The sequence below is a fragment of the Accipiter gentilis genome, chromosome 23, assembly GCF_929443795.1.
Source record: "Accipiter gentilis chromosome 23, bAccGen1.1, whole genome shotgun sequence".
NCBI lineage: Eukaryota > Metazoa > Chordata > Aves > Accipitriformes > Accipitridae > Astur > Astur gentilis.
The window spans coordinates 4,838,346-4,856,812 of NC_064902.1; the positions used below are offsets into that span (position 1 = coordinate 4,838,346).

Below are 18,467 nucleotides of genomic sequence, written 5' to 3' on the forward strand. Positions count from 1 at the left end.
TGAAACTGTAATTTCATTCCATGGGAAAAGTGATAGGGACAATCTTTATCATCATTCTTCTATGCTACTGGAATGGGAACACATGTAAAAACAATGCAGCAGGTAACACAAGCCTTATCTTGTTTGATATGATAGCACCAAAGTTTTAAATTTTGCCATAGTATCTTTTTCTTCCTTAAGAAAGTACAGTAGACAAAATAACTAATATGCCACTTAAACCATCATTTTGCAAACAGCACCACATTACATGTATGTTAAAACCCCAAAATTTCCAGGCTATTTTTCTGCAGTAAGACCAGACACCTAACATAGATAGGAGCTAATTAAAGAAATGAACGAAATCAGATGTGCATGGAATTGGATAGATATCACGTATTGTAAATTTAAAGATACAAACATTGACTATGAAACTTGCTTTAGGTAAACCCAATTAGTCATACTTTTCTTAAGTATACATAAACAGGTAGCCTACAGAAGGTGAACAAAGAATTATCCAGTTTCTAAATATTGTGATGTGCATGGCAGTAAAAACCATACAGCAGGGCAAATTCTCAAGGACTTTGTTTTAAGCTCACAACTTCAATCCTTATCACAAAATATTGCAAATATTGTCTGTTTTAAATAAAAGTTATGCTTTATTTCTAATTCACTAGAGAAATTAATTAACTATACTAATAAAATTTGATCTACGTTCGACATCCTTGAACCACCTTCCCCAGCCAGATAGTTGTCTACTGAAACCAAGAGGTAGAATTTATATGTAACTACACAACAAAGTCCTAATTTTATAACTTTGGAAAGGTTTGGCAACATGTTGATCACGGTAGGCTATTGGCTTACTCTACCGATGTCTAAGGTTTTATACATTTATTGAAGTCACACTTTTTAAAGAATAAAAGCTAATGAGATCATAAGTAAGTGTGATTCCATAGCAGGAATGACCTGAAATAGACCTCACTGTACTTCCAATGGCCTGATGTCAACTATTATTAAACTACAGGTTTTACAAAGTCTTCCACTAGACGTCTAGAGTTAAGCCAGAAGTTTTGGCTGTAATACAAGCAGTGATGAAAAACATATGAGTGGTAACAAGTCGTTTTAATATCATTCTTCAGTACTAAGATGGGCTAATCTGAAGCAGCACTTTACTCTGCTATCACCCACGGTGCCAGGAGGATCAAGAAGTTTGGGAGTGGAATTTTTCTTTATATTTACTTTCCACTTCACAGAACTCAGCCTAACTTCCTTTTTCTCTCTTTTTTTTAAAATATTAAATAACTGGACATAAAGCTCTCAGGTGGATTATCACAGTGCTTCCGGAAGAACTATCAAACTTGCAAGGTATGTCCAGTTTGAATATCTATTCTATATAAATAGTAATAAAGAATTAAGCAACAGGTTGTCAGTCACTATGTGCAGATTCATAATGTCAGGTAATTTGGAGTTAGAAGTACCACTTTTTATGGAACATTTGAAAATCTACTTTGCAGCTGAAATAATTCTGTATTTACTACATCTGAGCTGCAAAGCAAAAAAAAAAAGCTACAGTGAATTATTTAACTACTAAAGACAGACTTGTCAGAAAGACTCAACAACTGTCAAAAAAGTTTTTTTTCCTCAGTTATTACAATCTATGAAAATCTATACTACAATTATAGCAGTTCTTATAGTTACAACTCACTGTTACCTTTCTGTAATTTAGTATTTAATTTGGATTTTTTTTTAAAGTAGATATCAGCAAAGTAATTAAAAACGACACATGAAATAGTGAACTGTAGATGAGCTACAACCTAAAAACACTCACAGATCGTATACAGTAACACAAGAGTCAAACAGTTTTCCATAAAAAGTAAATACTCTCTAAATACGACTTATTTTGTAAACATGCTATTCATCAATCTACTACATTACTTCAACATTGGACTATTTCTCAAGACAGAATCATTTCTTCAGTAATCTTACTGACCAAAAAGATTTCGTCCTGTTTTTCTTAAGCAATTTAAATACATCAGTAGAGTAGACAAGGAGTTAAACATAAACTCCTTTTATTTCTGGAATGGGACAATGACTAATAGAACCAGAACTATTTTTAAACATAGCTTTCAAAACAGCTATGGTCTTGCCTTTCTTTGGACAAAATCTGTGCACAGCACAATGATTTGTGTTACTAATGAACACAGGGATTTTTCTTTGCCTCTGTAGAGACCACCACTGTGTCATTTAAACATTTCCTTTTCAGAAACAATGCCATCGGAAATTTGCCTCCATAGACCGGTAACAGAAGTGATTTCTAAATATAATTTAGAGTCTTTTTAAGTCTTAAAACTTTACCTGTTAACTCCTTCAGTGTCATAACTGGTAAGACAACAAAGACCGCATGCTGCAGGACTGGCATGCAACTGCAGGGAATCCAGACATTTCTTTTTTTAATGCACACATCCCATACTAACAACGTAACTCCTATCCTCACAGAAAGTGTTTTTCTTCCCATAATTCATGTTCAGAATTTTCATGTCACAGAACTCTTGCACACTTATGTGGAAAATTTCCACACAACCTCCGAAAGGTTTAAATCATATTAACATACTGTGACATCACCTGCATTTAATTAGTTATGAATGATAAGTATTATTTTAAACTAATAGCATTAAAAGTTCCTAACTTCCATGCGTTGTTTGGCAAGAGTTTTGGTAAAGATCACCACATTAGTGAGGATAAGTATGTCCCAAACAATTAGTACAGTGATTTTGGTATTGTTTCATACTTCAGGAAAGAAAGTGAGCCTTACAGCATCTCTACATATAAAGGGTACTGTCCACATTCACTGACCTCATTGGAGTGGTTAGTGTTCCAGCTAAAAGGTGCTATTCAGAAGCTTTTTGTCCTGAAGGGTAAGTATGATTGCTATAAAGAAGGTGTAATGAAGAAGTACATGAGCCCTCTGTGAATTTGCTACACTCTTTCTCAAACCCATCTTCAACGTTCTGGTCTGTAAAAATGTGAATGGACAAGGCCAGACTTTGTCCAAGCAACAATCGTTTGTTCAGGTTCTTATTAAGCAGAACACCTGAGCCTGTCTAACAGCTTGCATACGTCAAGAATGGCTGTCCCACTTCTCCTTCCTTCTCTTTCCGTTTAACATTCCATCCCCCTAAACCAGGCTGTTCCACCCGTTCCTTTGTGCTGGCTCTGATACTCAGACTGATTCAGTTTGTTCAGCTGGAAAGAACGTATTGGGTTTTTTTTTCCTCGCTCACATCAGTTTTATGCTGGTTTAGTGAGTTCAATCAGCTCAGCGAACAGCATGAGTGGAAGAGCTGGTATACGAGAACTGGAAGTACATACCTAGGAGCAGAACCAGCCTCAAGTGGCAGCAGTGAACCATTAGTAGAGCTGTATTAATGAACTGTATTTTCTGAAAAAAATAATGAAATATTTCATAAAATTGTCATGATAAAATAATTAAAGTATTTTCAGAAAGATCACTAGGATCTTGGACTTTAGGCTTTCATTTTCTTTTAGTTCTCTTACTCATGAAGTTTAAGCATGCAAAAAGTTTGTGTAAGTTTTTTTTCATGACCTGCAGAGTGAGAGCATTTCTACAGAGACATATCAACACCTATTAACTGGGAAACTCAAAACCTCAGCCAGGAAAAAAAATTTAAAACCTCCATAAAATCCAGTTCTTTGGCCAATGCAAACCTGGAGTCAAACTTGACTGTCACCCCTAACTACAAAGCTAATTAGCCATAAGGATTTCCTAATGGCAAAATGGGAAGATGAAGTGAGGGCTTTTTCTCTTTTGTTTCAAAAAAAAAAAAAAAAGGTATCACAACTCATGCTTCTTTCTGTATATGGACTTGTTTTCAAGAGATTTAACTCACAGGACTAACGTATGTCATCAATGACATATTTCAATGCTATGTTTCTAGAACTGTTTGTTAACAACGCATGTTTTTCATGAATTCAAACTGGCCACTACTTCAATCACAGCCTCAACCTTTTCATAGTTCAAAATCATAATTAGTTTTCTGAATATCTGAAAGGAAATATGCCATTCATTTGCTACAGGTGCAAGTGTGAAAACAGATTTTTAAATTGTTTCATAAGACAAGTTCCTAGCACCAGATCCAGAAAAGCATTTCAGGAACGTATGTGAAAGATTATCTTTAGATACAGTAAAACTATACCTCCAGTGTCTACCACAAATAGAAGTCAGCTGGGACTTGGAAACTAGATGTCCCAAGACAGGATACATGCTACAACACTTGATATCCTACATGCAGAAATTGTACAACACCACTGAATAAGCACAGAGTGTTTTGTCACTTAATACCTAAGTAGCCAGGGGAAGACCAGCCTGAGTGCCCATCTGTGAAAACCCAGCCATTAAAGCACTTGTCCAAGAATAAGGAGAACTCGGAAGTCTGAAAGGCTTCAAACTCATCTCCTAATTAATGGTATGACTAAACTATTGAACATTTTGACTGTTTTGTTGAAGGTGAAACACAACATTGAAAGAGCCAAATATTGCAAAGGGGTACAGCCAGACATGACCACAATTCTCTCCAAAGAAACAAATGTAGGTTCCACATCTTGTTCCCAACACTGTTTATAACACTTTCAAGAAAACACATTGTATAGGATTGCAAGTACAACTATAAATTCTTTCTAGGAGCATTGAAAGAGAACATTATTTTGAACACAAAGGAAAATATTTGGGAAAAATATATGTGAAGATTCTTTTAAGAGATTTTTAGATCAGTAGAAGATACACACACTACTCAAGTGAGCATGCAACTGGAAGATTATAATAAATATTAAACTTACACTTATGTGATGCATACCTGCAAGATACATAGTATATTGTGCTTCTGTTCTCAGACACATATTTGCAAGGAAGGAGTCACTGCATTCTTTTTCAAAGGAGTGAGTTTTAAGTAATCTAAATAGTGTTAGCTTTTTTCTTTTTATATACCCTGAAACATACACAGTTACAGTAGTAGCAATGTATGCAGTACACAGCATTTTAATGCTGTAAGAATCATATACCAGAAACATTAAAATGACCTTGTACAGAGAAAAGCAATACAAACAAAACCTCAGAATTTTGAATAAGCTAAGTCAACCCCCTTGTATGAACCAGTGCACTCCTCCTCCTGTGATTGAGGACCAATGACAAAATGTCTACATAAAGACACTTTTCAGCTATAAACAGATCAGCAAGCATTTAATTAGGTGATCAAACAAGAATTTACATCTGTTTAGTCTTTCCCTAAAGTGGTCTATGATAGTCTAAATAGAAACATTTTTATAAACAGGATATGCATAATAGAATTCACAGCAGCCCCTCTTGGTTTGCACAGCATACTGTAGAATCCAAATGATTTCTGGAATTGGGCTTTGGAGGGGAAAAATGTAGAGCTAAGGGCTGAATTTACAGTCTTTTCTCACAGAGTGGCAAAACACCCTGTGGCAGCTCTTACTATCTCCATTTCTCCTTGTGTCTAGCTTTATAGGAGTCAATAAAATCATCTTTAGAATAGAGTATGTAGAAAATATCTAAGGGGTTTGACCTATGGATCATCATTACTCAGGTAACACAGTATATTATAGGACTGGACTCCTGGTTTTCCCAGTCAGGTGCGGCTAAAAGAAATCTGGTAAAATTAGAACTCAGAGAAGCAGAATAAAATTGAATGAACAGCTGCAATAAGACAGAATCTGCCATGTTCTTCTAAAGACAAATCTACTTTTTAAGTCCTTCTTAACTTGTGTATTCTTCTCAATAACATCAGGAAAAAAATAATTGTAGCTATCTGACATGGGGTTTTCTGCTTTGAAGGTACCCTAACTGATCCAACATCTTTCTGTCTTCTAGACTGCAGGACCTGCGATTACACAAGAAAGATACTTTCAAGTTAAAGGTAATCTAGAAAGCTGCTGGGTTTCATGGCATTAAATACAACCACAGTGCATTTTCATCTCCTATCAGCTGGCTGCCTAGCTATCACGTACGGGCCCTATGATGACAAAAATAGGTTACCCCCCTCTCCCCCATGTTTATTGAGAAAATATACACACAAAAGTACTGGCTTCCAGCTTTTTTCTGCATGTAATTTAAGTTACTGATTTCAAATGACAAAGATTCATAACCTGCAAGCCCTTGTCAGAGAAAAGAGCCCTCAACAAATAAAAGTCAATACAAATGTGCTTGTATAAAGCGGTGAACTTCTATCAACAGCAGTAATAAATGCATGACTGGAATATGGGAAAAGCTGTTGTCAGGACTGAAAACTCTATTTTTCCAGATTAGAATAAGGAGAGTTTAATTAGAAGTGTTTAGGGAGCAGAATAACAAGTGCTTATGGAGTGTCCTGATGAGTGCATTTCATGTATTGCTAATAAAGTATTTCCCAATTTTCTGGATACAAGCAATGCGCATATGCCCATGTATCCCATTAAAAATATTTTTTCATCAAGAATGAATAAAATAAATCCAATTCCAAGTCCTGGTAAAATTTACTACAAAAATTACACTTCAAAGCTTGAAGCAAACGATGATACTATTTTTTAAACTCAGATAAAAAAAATTGATATAAGATTAGTATCTAATGAATTTCACTTAATTTTTAATGTTATAATATATAAATTTATAACAATATTTTTATTTAAAAGACTTTTTATATTTTTCATCTTTCATATACTAATTAAACCTTAATATTCATAACAGACCATTTTTCAGGACCACAGACTGTAGTAGCGAATGAAATAAATAGTTCAATAGCTTTATTTGCTGTTTTACATTCACCGATTCTTGTGTTTGGGTTTGTTTGTTTGTTTTACTTTCCTCTTCAAGATTGGCTGTCCTGATTAAGAAGATATGAAAGAATACACGCTCCTTCTCTTCTTGGCTTTGTGCTCTGCCAAACCTCTCATTGGTCCTTCATATTTTACACTAAAGAATATGATGCTCCAAGATATGGAAGAAGATGATGATTATGATGACGACAACTCTCTATTTCCAACCACTGAACCAATTATACCACTAATTCCTTTTGATCTATTCCCAGTATGCCCCTTTGGATGCCAATGCTATGTGAGAGTTGTCCATTGCTCTGACCTAGGTAAGAATGAATTTGTGTGTCTGTTCTCCACTGGACTCCTCTTTGGAGGATTTGCCTTTTAAAAAGATGAGTTCTACAGCTCCATAAATTGGACACTTTCACATATTCCTGTATTAGTAATTTTCAAAAGGAGCTTACATTTTTTCAATTAGGCTTACAAACCATATCCAATTCATGTCCAGCAACTAATTTGTGTCCACCACTTTTTACAACATGTTTTCCCAGTTCATGTGCATCAGTTTAGAAAAGCTGCTGTAGCCACCTTCCGTTAGCAATGACTTCTATCTGTAACAACATAGAATAGAAAGGCTTTTATAATATATAACAAATAACTGTAAAACTATTTAACTGAATACTGATCGGGGTTAGTAAGTACTAAATAATCTGCAATGCTTTTTATCAACTAAGAAAAATTACAGAATTTGAAAATGCTTGCATTTAGATTTTAGATTACACTTTCCCCTTTTTCTTTTACTTGCATGAAGTTACATCCAAACAGAGCACAAAAGTTTGCTGTATCTCCTATTTGCATTAGACAAGCTATTAGTCCCTCCAAAAAAGACTATGGCTAAAGAAGTACTTCATTCACAACTACAAAGCAACAGGTCAAATGACAAGAAAACATAACAAAGGAAAAAGAGACCATAAATAAACCACAAGGAAGTTTAACATGAGCACATAAATGGCATACAAACTATTTGCTCAGCTTAACTTCCACTAAAGTGTGCATCACTGGTAACAACATTTTAACAAAAGGCAAATCTGCTACTGTCACTGCTGCAGATACATGCTGGTCCTAAATATGAATTTATTATTAATTGTGCCAATTTGAAGTAGTGTTCGTTGAAGTTTTCCCATGATTCAAGGTAATCAAAGGACTATGCTCCTGCCACTAGCACAGTGACAATGACACTTGTTCTCATCACAGCTCTGCCACCATCTTAAACTTAATCCTAGACTCCTTATGTCAGAAATATTGAGTCAATACATAAATTGCTGAGGTTTTTAAAGATGTGTCATTATTAAGGAATCAAAATAGACTTTTGCTGACAGCAATAAACTGTTGTTATTGCATCTGGTCAACAGATTGCAAACCGCTTAAGTTCACACATAGAAAAAAAACCCTATTAATAGACTTTATCTTTAAATAACTGTAACCTATTAATTATGGAATAACTGTTAATAAACTGGACAAGCATTTAGCATTTGATGCATCAGCATTTCCACTGAAAAGAAAGTTACTATACCTTGCTAGTCTCTTCTGCTGATTCAGGACCTCAGATGGCACGAACTGAAGTGTTTTTGTAACTGAACAGTAAACTGGATTGGGGGATTTATATAGCTGGTAATTAAGTACTGGCAGCTGGAAGACCATGCTTTGTCCACTTTTACCAAGAATACATTTCTCAGCCCTGATGTTAACTGTACAGCTCTTTAAGCAACTGTGCCAGTACAATGGATAGGGCAGTGCAGAGGTAGAAAGGAGCATTCAAGCACTGAGCAGAAATCCCTTAAAGCCACTGCACCAGCCCTGTTCCTCAATACAAAACCACAGACCCAGATTCTCCAAGGGCTGCTTTCTGTGCTTTGCTGTTTAGCAGTTAATTTCTTTGGATTTATATATAGGCAAGTGATGTTTCTGTTTATGTCACATACTTAAATAGGTTTGACATCAATACCTCGCAACATTCCACCAGATACTCGTATGATCGACCTTCAAAACAACAAAATTAAAGAGGTCAAGGAAAACGATCTCCAAGGACTCACATCACTTTATGTAAGCTTGCTATTTTCCAAGTTTGAAATCTTATTTAGCAATCTGAAATATTTTGATACTTTTAAAATACAAATGGTATTTTTTTTTCTCCAATAGCATCCATAAAAATACAGTCTAACATCTGCATATTTGACTGCTCCCACACAGTAAGAAGCAAATTTCTTTGAGCTGCAAGAACTATGCTACTTTCTACAACATGCAGAAAGTGTACCGTATGTACCTCACCAAAAAGATCCTCAAGATTTCTTCAGTCCTTAGCATGCACAGAAACATTCCTTACATTTTAAAGGCTGCAAGACAAGTGCTCCTTTTCTATCTGCTTAGCTGTAAAATAGTAGAAAGAACTTAATCTCAAAGAACGATATTTTCTGAGGATATTTTCAAAAGCACACAACAAAAACATACAACACATACACCGCTGAAACTAATGTTACAAATCCAATCTACCTGAACAGAAAACAGACCAACACTGAATTACTGAAAAAGTCAGGTGCTTTACTACTATTTTTTTAACATGCTCAAGTATGCACATAGACACAGGCTTTAAAATAAGTAGCACTCGCAACTGATAAATCTATATATTTATAGTACACAATAATCCCTTTTTATAATGAAAGAAAGTAAGAGAGTCTCAGAGGCCTGGAAACGTAGATTTAATCTGGTTTGGAATACTTATTTCCATAAGATGTTACTCTAGATCCACTAACAACAAATATTGACAATTCTTAAATTTTCATTGTAAAAATGACAAATCTGTTCCACAAGTTATAGCATATTAAAGGCATTCTATTCCACATTACAAAGACATGAAACACACATTAAACCAACATAAACCAAATCCTTTTCAGTCGTATTTGGTTTCTGAGCAAGAACTGAAAATTTACCGGATCTAAATGTTTATGAATGAGCTTGTTAATTATTATGGGTTAAGCTGGAATAGAAAAAATAGGTACCATATAAATTCACTGTTTGCAACAAAGTGTTTCCAATTCCCCTTGAGTGTCTCCTGTCTGGGTACAGAATGGTCTTACCAGCAAGTTAGGGGTAAACACACCAACTGTGGTTTATATTCAGTATAAAAGATCTATAGGAACTAACCTCCAATGACTGAGAAAGTCATTGCAATACATCAGCAATCACCACATTATATTTGAGGGTCACCATTTAATTATGTGGTAACTGAAAACTCTGAGCTGTTTTGATTTTTCTCATTAGTTAATTTGTGGCAAGGCAGAACATAATTTTTACTGAAAGAAAGTTTACTTTATACAACTTGTCTAAGCACTAGTCTACTTAGCAAAGGCACAGATAGCAACTTGGATTACGAAGGAGCATTTCCTGTTTATTTCCTTAAGCTATCCTCTTTTTTTTTTTTTTTGGGGGGGGGGGGGGGGAAGATTAATTCTGTTTTGCTCTGCTTTTCTTTCCACAATTCCAGATGACTTACCAACAGCTAAAAGAAGTAAAAAAGGAACAAAAATTAATAGTCTAGGTATGGAAATGCAGAGATATGATTTGACATGCAAAATAATTTCAGATAACTCATATTTTGTTGTCTGTAGTAACTCATCACAAGTTCTCTGATAACACATACCAACCAAGCGAAAAAACTGTCCCAAAAAAGCACTAGTGCACTGTACAGAAAAAAGGCTTAAACTCACAGCAGTTGAAAAGTTATGGCAAATAAGATATAAATTCATGTATGCATCAGCCATATAGAGACATTAACTTTTAAGAAATTCAGATTAAAACCCTGACTTTATTTTGCAGCATTATACTGAAATAAAAGATGAAATTCTGACTTTTGAGAATTTCTCTGCATTAAGGAACAACAACAACATAAAAAAATATGTCCCCCATACAATCCCGCAAAATATAAGACGACAAACACATTGTTTTGCAAATTCTTCTCATTATCCATTGGTACCTTGTCAGCTCTGACTAGTTTTTCTCTACCTTCTAGTTGATAATCCAGCTTCCAGGTTCTTATCTGTTTTTCACATCAATTGAAATGTCTGAAGTATATACAAAGTGCTAAAGTTTGGTATGATAGAAAAATAAAATATTTCAAATACTTAATTGTTAAATTATATATCAAATTCGTTACTTAAAATTCATAATCATAACATTCATGTATAAAGAAGTTTTCTTTGTACTGCTCTTCCTATCTCTCATAGGCACTGGCTTTGAACAACAATAAAATATCCAAGATTCATCCAAAAGCCTTTCAACCAACAAAGAAGCTACGACGACTGTATTTGTCCCATAACCAGCTAACTGAGATTCCAACAAATCTACCAAAAACTTTAGCAGAGCTCAGAATTCACGCTAATAAGGTTAAAAAAATCCACAAGGATGTATTTAAAGGAATGAAGTCTCTACATGTTTTAGGTACTTAATTGTAGAAAAGAAAATGTCTTTATCAAAAATGTAACATATTATAATTTTCATTCAAACATTTCCCTAATGTGCAATTTCCTCTTAAAGAGATATCCATGCTGTGGAAACTATCTTTCACAATTTAATTTCTATGTGAAGTTGCTACATAGGTCAAGTTTCTGGTAACTCTGCAAGCCAAGTTAAGACAGCCTTTATTCGCTGAAAGCTGTGACTTCTACCCCTCTGAATAAGTAATCAAAGCTAAACATTAATTAATGCTTAGAACATCTGAAGTCATAAATAAAATGAAATCGGCTGTTTATAACTTAGTCTATAATACACAAAATTCCTATGTCATAAATACTTTTTTTCTTTTCCCTTGGACAGAAATGAGTGCAAATCCTCTTAACAACGATGGAATAGAGCCAGGGGCTTTTGAAGGAGTAAATATCTATCATATAAGAATTGCAGAAGCTAAATTAACTTCAATTCCTAAAGGTATGCTTTGTTTTACCTTTTCTACTTTACCTATACTCCTAAATAAAAGGCTTTAACATCTATATGATTATTAAAATGGTCATAAATTCTGTTTTGTACTGTTCATTACTACCAAGCCACCTCCTACCTTATTTTTCTTTTTGTACTTAGTATCCAATTCTACCTCCCAAAAGTGTGCATGAATGTGCACACATGTAAACACACAAAGTGCACACACACAGAATGCACACACTCTCAGTCTCCAGCACCATCTCCTGCATTCTCCCTGTCAGGAGGTCTACTCCTCTCAGAGTCATCCAGAGACTCCTCTCAGGAGAAACAATGTGAAGAAAATTGTAATAATATATCACTTCACATCTGTCACACCAGCCTCTCAAAAATCCTTGCAAAGAAAGAATAACCCCCCCGATATTTGATCTGGGTCCTAAGGGATACAGAATTCCCACTTTCTTTATACACTTAAAATGAAACCCCCAAAGTTCTAACTTGAATTTTGAATGTTTCAAGTGACTCTGTAGCTCAAATATGCTCTGCAACATAACCACTTTAATGCAAAACCCAATACAGCATTTTATACATCTTTTGATTGGGTTTTGCTAAGTAAAATTTAATATATTTTAATTAAATTTAACATAACATACCACAAGATTAAATCACTCCTTCATATAAAATAATTAACTTGTGATTTGGAGGTAGCAATAAATTAAAACACTAACTTTACAAATCACTGACCTCCATACACGAAAGAGTAGCACGAAGGAACTCAGTACAACACTATCTTCATTTTCTGTAGGTCAATATAGTATTTAACCAAATTCTCTGATTTTCAACTGCTCGAAACTACTAGCTAAGAGAAAAAGGGGGGAGACAAACCATAATACCATATGTTATGTCATCTATTAACTTACAGGGAAACTAAATGTTGGCCCCTAAGATACTTATTTCTGGATCAGTCAGATAAAGAACTTGATTCTTATTAAATTTAATCTCTTCTTGTAGACAGATATATATGCAAAAGCATCCCTGTAGGAGAGAACACTAAAAGAAAAGAAGCCCAACAACAAACAAAACCAACTCACCCCAATTGTTCAGATCATTTTAAGATAAGAAACTATCTGGCTGCCTATGGTAATGCTCTCCAACACAAAAAAAAGACATTCTTCTAGTATTATCATCATACCATCTCCTGTCACTTATCACAAAAATAACAAAAAACCAAACCGTAAAATGATTCAGAGTTTGCCTTTTTTATAGAGAAATCTCCTATAAGAAAACACAGCATGAGGTTTAATTTGTGGTGTCAAATACATCAACAAATCATAAACAAACAGGATTTCATGGTGAATATATTCTACACAAATGGAAACTAAGTTTGTAGATCTTTCTATCTGCAAATGTTATAATAACACAAAAAAAATTAAAAATACCACTTACAAAATGCACTTAAAATCTAAAATGGACAGATGGGTAGTCTTCCCTCTTAATATTCTAACTCAGACCTAAGCAACACCCAGTGGAATTGTAAACTGGAATGCAAACTGGAAAAAAGCCCAAACAAACAAACACCAAAGCATGTCAATTGGCATAAAGACAGGCTGTAAAGCAACTTTTCTTCAGTATTGTAATGCTACAACAAATCGCAATGGGAGTAGTGCTCTCCTAAGCCATATTAGTAACAAAAACATGTGGTTTGTCTTGCTTGGTGTCAGGGTGCCATCTAGACAGATGCTAGTAAAACTGAACATAAGATCAGTGAACAGAAATTCAAACTTGTGACTGTCTTTCTCTGCCTTCACTAGAAGGATATTGTAAAAAAGATTCTCCACTTCCTGGTCCACTCACTGCCAGTTCTGAATTGGGACTATTTGGTACCACATGAGAAAACATTCTGCAGTCCAGCACAGGAACGAGCATACCAAATATCTAACTTTGCTTAAAGAATTCTGAAAGCTTTCCTCCCAAATCACATCTTAGGAGCTATAATAGTGCAGTTATTACATCATGTGGAAGATAATACGTATCTACAAAAAACTGTCACTCGTTGCACAGGAGTAGGATTTTGACTACCAGCTGTTAGATAATTGCACATAACAACTTACATATTTGACAAGTTAACCAAAATCCACGAAAGCCGTTATAAAGCTAGCAAAATTATACCAAATTTTGGAACTCTGAAATCTTAACATTAGCATATGCGCTTTCACATCTTAATTTTTGTGTAAATTGCTATTTTAAACCAAATGATGTTAATGTTGTTTTGTTTTGGTGTGGGTTTTTTTGTTGTTGTTTTTTAAAGTAACATACTTGTATCTCATACCCATTTCTTTGATGTAAACACCCCCCACCCCCCCCACCCCCCTCAAGATTCTTCACCCAATCCTAAACACAAAGGAAAGCAGCTGTTTGGAACATAATAAATATTCCAACAAAAATAAGTTGGTTTATTTTTCTTATACTGTTCATTTGTTTTTCATCAGAACTGCCCTCCAGTCTACTAGAACTTCATTTAGATGACAATAAGATCACAACAATCGAACTTGAAGATTTTATCCGGTATAAAGATCTTCAAAGGTAAAATTCCCATGCAGAATGATTTTATTTGATAAAAGGTCATACCTGGCAGGATCTCTTATTTGATACTTTTCTTGTTAATGGGAGAAAAGAGAATTTCAAATTTTAAGTGTTTTAGTGAGAACCGCTGTAAATTAGAGCAAACTTTAAAAAAAAAAACAACCAACCAAAAAAATAAACCCCAAACATCAGCCTTGTTATTACATGCCTTGCCTACAGTTCGCAGTAGAAATGTATATTAAGAACAGCATCTGATTGCAAAATGTAATCATCATAAATTCTTACCTCCTGGCACCTGGGTGTTGTGTAACATAGCGTGTCTTTTATATAATATCTCTTAATGTGCTAGTAGTAATATGCTTCAATTAAGCATTGCATTTATTTCTCATACTCAGAATATACGAACCTTTGTAGTCACATTATTTATCAACAGTATTGAGTATTTTTCTCTAGCCTGTTCTCTACCAGGCCCAGGCATTTTAACTCCTTGGTCACTCATCTCACAAATCACCACCCAAAATGAGGTATACAGCAACACCAACTGAATTTTATTTTAGGAAGAGAATGCCTTTCTTGCAACTAAATTTATAGGATTTAAGAGTCATAATAGCTTTTCAATTCTACACAAGGCCTAAGTATACTGGAAGGAAACACTCCATACACATCCCAAAGAAAAATACAAAAGGATAGCATGAAAAGGGAAAATTGAGACTTCTTTATATAAACACACGGGAAAACTGGTAAATGATGAGAGAACATAAATTCACCTCCTGAAAACTAGCCTGAGAGGAATACTGCAGCTGGTGAAGGAAACAACTTGATAACGGTTTCCAAACATGATGGGCTTGAAGAAAAAAAAGCATGTTTCTGAGGAATGTATCACTGATGTAGGACAAAAGAAGGACGTTCTTTCTGTAAAGCTCATTAAGTACTCTGAAAATATGGCTGAGCAGCAGTGAATTTTTGATTTGGTAATAGAAACTACTATCAAAGAAGAACTACTGAACTGCATTTAGATACCAACTCCAGTTTCTGAAGAAATTAAGAAAGGACAAAAAGGGGATTGCAGGATGCGCAGAAAGAGGAACTCCAAATTGACCTTCTGAATTACCTTCCTAGCAATGCAGGCTGAAGTCTTATAGCAAAAAATCTAACTAAGGCCTAAATTAAGGAAAATGTGGAAGTAGGAAAGAAAGTAGTCCTGCTTATTTCTGAAATACAAAGTTTTTGACTAAGCTATATATATAACTGTTTCTTTGCAAGACTTGCTCTTCTTTGGCTCTTTATTGGAACAACACTTTTTACTACTCTAAGTATACTTTGTAACTATACTACTTGATAAAAGGGCATGATTCCTTTTAAAAGCAAATTGGTTGATGTTTATATCATTTTAACTCTTGCCACTAAAAGTAGAAAAACTGCATGCAAAACTGGACAATCGATCCCATCAGGCTAGCTGCTGTCCTTTTAGTGGAGACTAAATTAAGAAAAAATACTTGTTGGATCAATGGTATTTTTTTTCTATCAGAGGTAAGATTTCATCATCTTTCCCCAGTTCTTTTTTCCCTATGTCTACTCCTGTGTATTTCAAACTTTAAAAAAGTATGCTCTTCAATGCTGTTGTGAATGCTAATTAATCCTTAATTAAATGTTCCTTGTACTATTTCTAGGCTAGGCCTTGGGAATAATAAAATCAAAGATGTGGAAAATGGAAGTTTTGCCAACATACCAAGCATACGCGAAATCCATCTTGAAAAAAATAAACTCAAGAAAGTTCCTCCTGGATTACCCGAACTGAAATATCTGCAGGTCATATACTAAATTAATAGAAAACTTTGGTAGTTATGAGTTGTTTGACTTTCACACTGTCATAGTGATTAGGACATAATTAAAATGCATGATTAGCTGTCACATTTTGACATGACTCATAATAGGAAATCCTGAAATCATGTATTACTTAAAGAAATAAACAAGATCAAACAGCAGGAACACTTCTGGGGGTGGGGCAGAAACAACATGCTACACCCAGAAAATGTTTTCAAAAAGTTTGTATTATAGTTTCCATATTAGCAAGCCAGCATGGAAATTTTTCCATTCCTATGCTGAAAAGCCTTAAATCCAAAGAAAATTATTTGAGGCTGAAATGATGAGATAAAATTTTAAAATTTGTATTTAGAACTAGATAAATTCTGTGATAAGATGCCCTCAAAACAAATGAATAGATGACAGAGTGCATAATAAGCTATTTGGTAAAAGCTCTTACCTCTGAATTTTATTTCTTTTCACTTCCAATTAAAGGAAAATCTTCTACAATATATTTAAAAACAAACAAACAAACATCAACTTACAATGTAATGTAAAAATAGATATACAAAAGAATTCTTTTGTCAATGTACATTATTTTACTTAAATTCTAAACTCTATCACAAGCCTCCTCTCCCTGCTGTTTTTTTTTTTTACTAATTTAAGCTACATCTGTATTAGACTGATCTGTTCCTATAACCATACAAACGAACCTCTCCTAATATCAACTTTTCTAGAGACTACTTTTAAAAAGTTATTAAATCACTTAAAATTTGCATTATGCTAGAATATAATATTGCACCAGTATAATTCTTACTATAAGAGAATATAAAATTGCATTTTAGGAAAAAGTTCCATAAGAAGAGAGTCCAATTTTTCTGACAACACACTGACAAAATACCATATAACCTTTTCGGGGGAGAGAGACTGTGGCAGAAGGGAGACATTTTTTAAAGATTCAACACAAATTTTTAATTCCTGTTCCTATTAAGGTCTGCATCCAACTGATTGTATAGAAAACCTCAGTTATCTATATGCCAATGAATGTTTGGATATTTTTTCCATTTACATACTAACTATTATATTTTGCTGTTTCTTCTTGCTGCAGGTAGTCTTCCTTCATTCTAATCATATTGCAAAACTGGGAGTGAATGATTTCTGTCCAACAGGAGGAAGAAAGAAGAAAGCGTTATACAGTGGCATAAGCCTCTTCAATAATCCTGTAAAGTATTGGGAGGTTCAGCCTTCAACTTTCCGTTGCATTTTAGCCAGAAACAGTGTGCAACTTGGAAATTTCCTCAAATGATATTGAAGTTGGTAATTTCAAAAGAACAACTTGTCCAAATCAGTTCTACAATACTTGAAATCTGCAGAAAAATGCCAATTTTACACTATTTAATCAGTTTACAAAGTATTTACTATTTCAGACATAATTAATTAGGAACAATATGTTAGTAGGATACATTGTATTATTTGACAATGTTCAACCTACATTTGAATAATTTAAACAAAAGCCTTTGTATCTTACAGAAGGACTCTTGGAAGTGCAACTGGAAACTGTATTTAATGTTTCCTATTACAGGTGTTAAATTCTTTACTTAAATCACATAGTTTGGACATATTCTTTCTTTCAAATAAATTCTAAAAATCAAGTGGAAGTGACTTTTTTCCACAGTGAGGACCTTTTCCTCTGCCAAAAAGTGTTGTATGAAAAGTTGCTAAGAAAAAAAACAAATAAAAATCAGACTTCAAGGACAACTTCTTCTGCCATTTTTGATAATGAGCAAAGATGCAATAAAAAGGTACGGTATTGCGAGGTCTTTCCTCTCTAAACTAGAACATATTTTTATAATCTATTAAGTGAGATAAAGGTGGATTTCATATCAAGAACTAACATGCAGAAAGTCTTTAAAAGTTTTTTGGGTTTTTTTCTCTTGCAACTTCAAGTGGGAAGTGTCCTTCAATATTGTGCTATCAATATAATTTGATGCATTCTGAACATTAAAAAGTAGGATTCAAGATTTATCATATGCTTCAAGCTTAATAGGAATGATTATTAAACTCCCTTTAGGCCAGCACAAACATTTTCTTTTATCTATAACAACTGTAATCGTGTTTTTCATTTAATATTTTCCTCTTTTATATTTTGACATCACACGGGTTAAGAATCCCTTATTAAAAGTACCTTAAAATTGCTGAATGCAAGCAGATAGCTGGAACTCAACTGCTCTGACTTCTTACGTAGGTCAGCACATAGAATTCTCAATACTGACAGTACTGTATAAAATGGATATTTTATATATCTATTTACT

At 34.2% G+C, this 18,467-nt stretch overlaps 2 protein-coding genes across 5 annotated transcripts in view; one reads left to right on the forward strand and one right to left on the reverse strand.

Moving 5' to 3' along the window:
* CENPP (centromere protein P) overlaps nucleotides 1-18,467 on the reverse strand; it is a 160,213-nt gene that overhangs the window by 73,206 nt on the left and 68,540 nt on the right. The window lies entirely within an intron of this gene.
* ASPN (asporin) lies at nucleotides 727-18,444 on the forward strand. 2 transcript variants are annotated; one of them, XM_049826833.1, is made up of 10 exons: nucleotides 727-823; nucleotides 1,291-1,341; nucleotides 5,882-5,927; nucleotides 6,860-7,127; nucleotides 8,792-8,904; nucleotides 11,082-11,295; nucleotides 11,671-11,781; nucleotides 14,259-14,352; nucleotides 16,023-16,161; nucleotides 17,264-18,444. In XM_049826833.1, exons 4-10 carry the CDS (start codon nucleotides 6,884-6,886, stop codon nucleotides 17,459-17,461), a joined length of 1,113 nt encoding a protein of 370 aa, XP_049682790.1. In that variant the 5' UTR covers nucleotides 727-823; nucleotides 1,291-1,341; nucleotides 5,882-5,927; nucleotides 6,860-6,883; the 3' UTR covers nucleotides 17,462-18,444. The 2 variants fall into 2 exon arrangements, with proteins under 2 accessions (XP_049682790.1, XP_049682789.1); XM_049826832.1 differs by lacking the exon at nucleotides 727-823 and having other exon boundaries at nucleotides 1,133-1,341.

Bases quoted from the DNA above. Each gene is read 5' to 3' on its own strand.
- ASPN (XM_049826833.1), top strand. From the start codon at position 6,884: ATGAAAGAATACACGCTCCTTCTCTTCTTGGCTTTGTGCTCTGCCAAA. The intron at 8,905-11,081 runs GTAAGCTTGCTA...TATCTCTCATAG, and splicing joins AAGGACTCACATCACTTTAT to GCACTGGCTTTGAACAACAA. The intron at 11,296-11,670 runs GTACTTAATTGT...TCCCTTGGACAG, and splicing joins GAAGTCTCTACATGTTTTAG to AAATGAGTGCAAATCCTCTT.